Raw genomic sequence first — 5,981 nt, forward strand, 5'->3', positions numbered from 1 at the left:
GGAAAAAAATAATTTTTTTTCTTAATTCTTTGGTGTGTACCCCAACAATGAAGTACTTAGTGAATGATTTTGCCAATTTAATAAAAAGAATACCCCTGTACCATTGGGGGAAGCATTAAAGTGTGTTTGTATTTTTATACAGTTTTATGGGAATTATGATTCTAAACAAGGGGAAACCTGATGTTAGATCCTGGTGATCTTTGTTATCAATGTCTAAAACAGAATCCAAAGGAAGTCTGTCTAAAATCATTAAGTTGTTTTATGCATTAACTATTGTATTGCCAATGTTTACTATCTAAATTCCATAAAGTAATGTAAAAAGTGTATTTAAAAACTTGCATCAAGCTCTGAAACTCTAAATCTACCCCCATGCTTCAGGCTTGGATGAAGGAACTGATGCAGCTAGATTTTGTTAGTCATTTTCAATTCAGATCAGTTCTAACTTATGCAAAAAGAACTCCCCATTAATGATTTTATTCTGGTTTTAAAGCTCTGTGACATCATTGTATCAGGCACTTAAAAATATTTCAACAAAGACCTAGTTAACAAGATTCTATCTGCTTCAGAAGGATATATTAATATTTTATTCTCACAACACTTTCAATTTTTGGAAATAGTACAGCTGGGTAAAGATTTTGTTATGGCAGAGAATATCCAGGGCATCCAAGAAGGAAGACTGAATCAGCAGTTTTCATTTCTATTTTGTTTTCTACCAAGCATGACCTAATGTTTTTGTATTGTGGGTTCAATTAACAGTATAAGTGGATTAGAAACATTTTGCATTTCTAACTTGCTACCAGCTATGTTTTAGATGCTTTTAACTTTCAATGAGTTCCTGCAGGCATGATATGTCCTATGTAGTGATAATATTGACTTATTGAATTCTTATTAATTAAGAAGCATATAGTAACTAATGAGCATCAACAATACAGAAATATACTTAATGCTTTAAAATGTGAAATTTAACAAGATATTTATCGGCTTTCTCTCAGTTTTTATAAGCTATTAGAACAAAAAAATAAGGAATGTTTGCAAGGTCACATAATGACTAAATTCTACCTACACTTTCTCTAAATGCCATAACCCTTCTTTTAAACTATACTGTCATTCCAGTCTGCATATTTTTCCATAGTATGCAGAAGACTCAAGTGGAAAATGCTTTTCTTGTGAAATCACCTTTTATTGGCAGCTATATGATATAACTCTACTATTTTAAAGCAGTGTAGTGAAGATAAAACTCACACAAAATCAGGTTTGACAACCTAATGGAGCACCATTCTTTGATATTTGAAAATAACATCATTCAAGCATCATAATTCAAAACTCTCCAATTTCAAGGAAATGCTTATGTGGTATATGAAGAAGAAAATTCAGACCACCAAATAATATTGTAGGAGGCAACAAAGCTTTCGATTTTGACCAGTTCTCTTCTTTAGGCCTTTGAAAAGATTCTTATAACATTCTAGTAGGCACTACTTTAATTTTGTTAGAAATAAAAATGTTGAAATGATCCAACTTTAATACATTTATTAATACACTTTTACTTATTTTAGTAGTTTTAATTAATGACAGAAAACAAGTTTTTAGTTATTGCATTGGGCTTGATAGCTTAGGATGCACTTCTGAAGATAATACTAAGAATTCGCAATTCAAACATTTACAAGGGTTGCCCTTGATTGAGATCTATTATTTTCTTTTGCTTATAGACAGAGAAGAATAAACCCTCAATAATTCTATCCCTTTTGTGCTTACACTTTTTCCTGCCATAAACATCTTTTTTCATCTTCTAACTTCTATTTTATTCCCTCACTGAAGTTCATTTTCTTTTATTCTCCCATGTTTCACAATATTTAATTGTTTCTTTAGTGTAACACTTACAAGAAGACATTAACCTCCTTTCTTTTCACCTGTTTTTCTATGTTGATCATGAAATATATTCAGACCTATGTCTGAATTCTGTTTCTTACATTCCCAAGCACAGCATGTACTTTTTCATTGGCCTCACCAAGCATTTACTTAATAACAAACATCAGCTAAAAAATCTTTTAGAGGAAGGACTATGAGACTGGAAATATTACTCCAGTGTCTACTATGAGAAAGCTTACAGTAGAAAAAAAGTAATAAAATCTTCCTAAGAACATAGACTGCCATTATTCAGAATTTTGTTCTTGATTTTTTAGATGAAAATAATAAATCAAAATCCATTTCTTAAAAATGAATGATGAATAGCATTTAGTATATTTACAATATGTAACTACTTCCTCCACCTAGTTCCTAACCTTGCTCCTTACAGTCGAAAGGAATTTTGTAATCATTTTCTGCCCTTTAGATCATTGGTCCCCAATCTGTGTGTCACAACCCTATGGAGGTCAAATGACCCTTTCATATGGGTCATCTATGACAATTGTAAAACACAAATATTTATATTATGATTCATAACAGTTGAAAAATTACATTTATAAAGTAGCTATGAAAATAATTATATGGGCTGGAGTTACCATAGCATGAGGTGCTGTACTAAAGTGTCACAACACAAGGAAGGGTAGGAATCATTGATTTAGATATATAACTCTGCCTGTTCTGTAAGCTTTATATAAATAGAGTCACACCAAGTGTGACCTTTCATGCTTGACGAGATTAGATTTAATTTCACTTCTCTGTGGATCTATAATATATTACATTACTTACATATTTTTGCCTTTCGTCATAAGTCCTCACTATGGATGACTGAATGGCTGTTTGTAGACAAGACAATAATCATTCTGCTTGTTCTCTACTTAACAGCTTTGTGAATTTCTTAATATTTAAGGGATATTACTTTCAGAATTAAGAATTGTCCATCTGAGAATGCAGCTTAGTAGAAACTGAGGGAGCACTGGTTTGAAGATAATTCTTATGGACCCATGCTATTTCAAATTGGCATCTGCAACTGATTTGACTATTATCACATTTTTAGCATAAGTAGAGAGTCATTTATGGGACTAGAGTGAAGTGGGCCTACTACATTGTACATGCATGGGTTTTTATTGAATTATTTGGAAGAACTAAAGGAGTGTGCTCCTGCAGGGAAAATAAAAGCAGTTCTTCTCCTGTAACCATTTTTCTTTAATATGTGAGTTATTGTTTAGACAAAAACTGATTCAGGGACTGGGTTCTACCAGGTGCCAAGAAGATTTGAGTAGTTCTTTCTTGTTTGAAGTCAATTTGATTTGTTGTTAAAGGAATTAGAGTGTTGATTATTTTTGGACTCAGAATGTGGGAGGTGACTGTTGACATGGCTAGAAAAAGCACTTCAACATGTGAAATTTAATCTATAACACTGATCTATCTAGTTACAAGTTATAAAATTCCAGGTATATAATTTTTGTGTTTTGCATTTCCATAGAAATGCAGATAACTTTTATATTTGCATGTTTCAAAAAGTTTTCTTAATGATAACTCTATTTTTCTCAGAAATAAGATTATGTTCTTTCTGCGCTTTGCAGACGCCGCTGTCCCCTTTCACCGCTTGCTGCAGCCATGGTCAACCCCACCGTGTTCTTCGACATCGCGGCCGATGGCGAGCCCTTGGGCCGCGTCTCCTTCGAGCTGTTTGCAGACAAAGTTCCAAAGACAGCAGAAAACTTTCGTGCTCTGAGCACTGGAGAGAAAGGATTTGGATATAAGGGTTCTTCCTTTCACAGGATTATTCCTGGATTCATGTGCCAGGGTGGTGACTTCACACGCCATAATGGCACTGGCGGCAGATCCATCTACGGAGAAAAATTTGAGGATGAGAACTTCATCCTGAAGCATACAGGTCCTGGCATCTTGTCCATGGCAAATGCTGGACCAAACACAAATGGTTCCCAGTTTTTTATCTGCACCACCAAGACTGAGTGGCTGGATGGCAAACATGTGGTCTTTGGGAAGGTGAAAGAAGGCATGAACATTGTGGAAGCCATGGAGCGTTTTGGGTCCAGGAATGGCAAGACCAGCAAGAAGATCACCATTTCCGACTGTGGACAACTCTAATTCTTTTGACTTGCGGGCTTCTTACCCACCAGACCATTCCTTCTGTAGCTCAGGAGAGCACCCCAGCCCCATCTGCCTGCAGTACCCTGTAATCTCTGCTCTCACTGAAGTTCTTTGGGTTCCATATTTTCCTCATTCCCCTTCAAGTCTAGCTGGATTGCAGAGTTAAGTTTATGATTATGAATAAAAACTAAGTAAGAATAAAAAAAAGATTATGTTCTTTCTGATATATGACAATAAAATATAAATACATTTAACTTTCAGATTATCTGATCTTAGAATCACTATTTAAAATATGATATTTTTGATTTTTATTATAATTAAAAATTCTTTCTTAGTTATGTTTTCTTCCAGAGAAAAATGTAATGAAAACTTTAGAACAATCATAAATTATTTTCAAACATATATTTATGAATATAGGGAAAATGAAAATTTTAAAGTTTGAAGCATAATTAGTTATGAATTTATGTATATATTTAAATATTGCTAAGCATATAGATGATTTCTTTTGTTGTAGATAAATTTTAATTGTGGAAAATTTTAAAGTCCTATGTGGTAATTGTAAATAATGCAGAATAATTCAGTATACACTTCATACACAAACACTTCAAAATTTTGAAAAAAAACTACTCCACCTTGCAGAAGTATAAGACCAGAACACTGTCATAACTGAGATATTGATGTTCATAAATTCAAAATATTTAATGATTTAATCACAATAAGATTCACTTCTATTGCTTTTCTCAGGCCTCAACTACCACTGCTACTGACAATTTTAGATGGATATATCAAGAAAATTGTGTAGAATGCAAAAATTTGGAGTTATCATTTTATACTTCTTTGAATTTTTATATAAGTGCATGTATGTTGCAGCATATTTAATAATTTTACAGAATTGTGCTATTCAACATTGTTTTAACATACATATTTATAATACATTTATTATCATAGTCAACCACATTAACACACTCATATCTTCATATAACCATGCCTTTCTAATGCTTTAACACTTGGATTCTACTCTCTTGTTTATAGTACACAATGTTATTGATTATAGTCATCACATTAACTTATTAATGGCATATAAATGTAAATTGTATACTACAGTGATACATTTCAGTTCTCCCAGCTCTCCATCTCCAGTACAAGGATCTACCATCATATTTTCTATATATATGTTTTCAAATTGCAAGCCAAATATTACTTAATAGTCAGGAAAAAATTAGACAATATGAAATATCAAAATCTCAAAATTATAACATGCCAAAAAATCATTACAAATTATTATTTAAAGTATGAAAGTAGTATATTTTTTATAAGTAAACATGAATCAATCCTAATTTGTACTTCCATTATCTTTGTGAATCACTTATCCTAGGATCATAAAATCTTCAAGGACACAGACTATACTGTTTTGATAATTTTGTGCAATTTGTATTGATTTTCTGTTGTGGACTGCACTTATCATGAAATAAAGAAAGTACAAAAATAATCTTAAGGCTTGAAAAGTAGAAAATTGTACTTGTTGATATGGATGACACCCAGAAAAGAATCTGTTAAAGGATATTTATCATGTGTAGTTTTCCATTGAAATGATAAAAATAGATCTAAAGGTATTAGTGTTATAGATGATTTAAATGAAACCATAGACAAAATTATAGACACTTGTTCCCTATTATTTTAAAGTCAATTAAAAGGAGTTTTTGTCATTTTGCTACCAACTCAGATACAATATAGAGCTTCAAATTCTAATAAATTTTCTAGTTATCATCTTTGTGTTTAATAGATACAATTTGTTCTGATTAGCAATGAGATCAGGTGAAATTTATGATTGACTTCTTAGGATTCTATGTGACTATTTATACACACATAAATATTTGACTATACATATACTTAAAATAAGGCCTCAGCAGTATATGATGGTTTTCTCTCCATATTTACACATATTGAAAATATTATGTTGCTAA

The 5,981-nt window shown here is 32.0% G+C and overlaps 1 protein-coding gene across 1 annotated transcript; it reads left to right on the top strand.

The window, feature by feature from the left end:
• Positions 1 to 3,482: 3,482 nt before the first annotated feature.
• LOC121437335 (peptidyl-prolyl cis-trans isomerase A) lies at positions 3,483 to 4,059 on the top strand. The gene has a single exon (XM_041637207.1). It carries the CDS (start codon positions 3,520 to 3,522, stop codon positions 4,012 to 4,014), a length of 495 nt encoding a protein of 164 aa, XP_041493141.1. The 5' UTR covers positions 3,483 to 3,519; the 3' UTR covers positions 4,015 to 4,059.
• The last annotated feature ends 1,922 nt before the right edge of the window (positions 4,060 to 5,981 follow it).

The sequence above is a fragment of the Microtus oregoni genome, unplaced genomic scaffold, assembly GCF_018167655.1.
Source record: "Microtus oregoni isolate MIOR12 unplaced genomic scaffold, Mior012 000052F_000, whole genome shotgun sequence".
Taxonomy (NCBI): Eukaryota; Metazoa; Chordata; class Mammalia; order Rodentia; family Cricetidae; genus Microtus; species Microtus oregoni.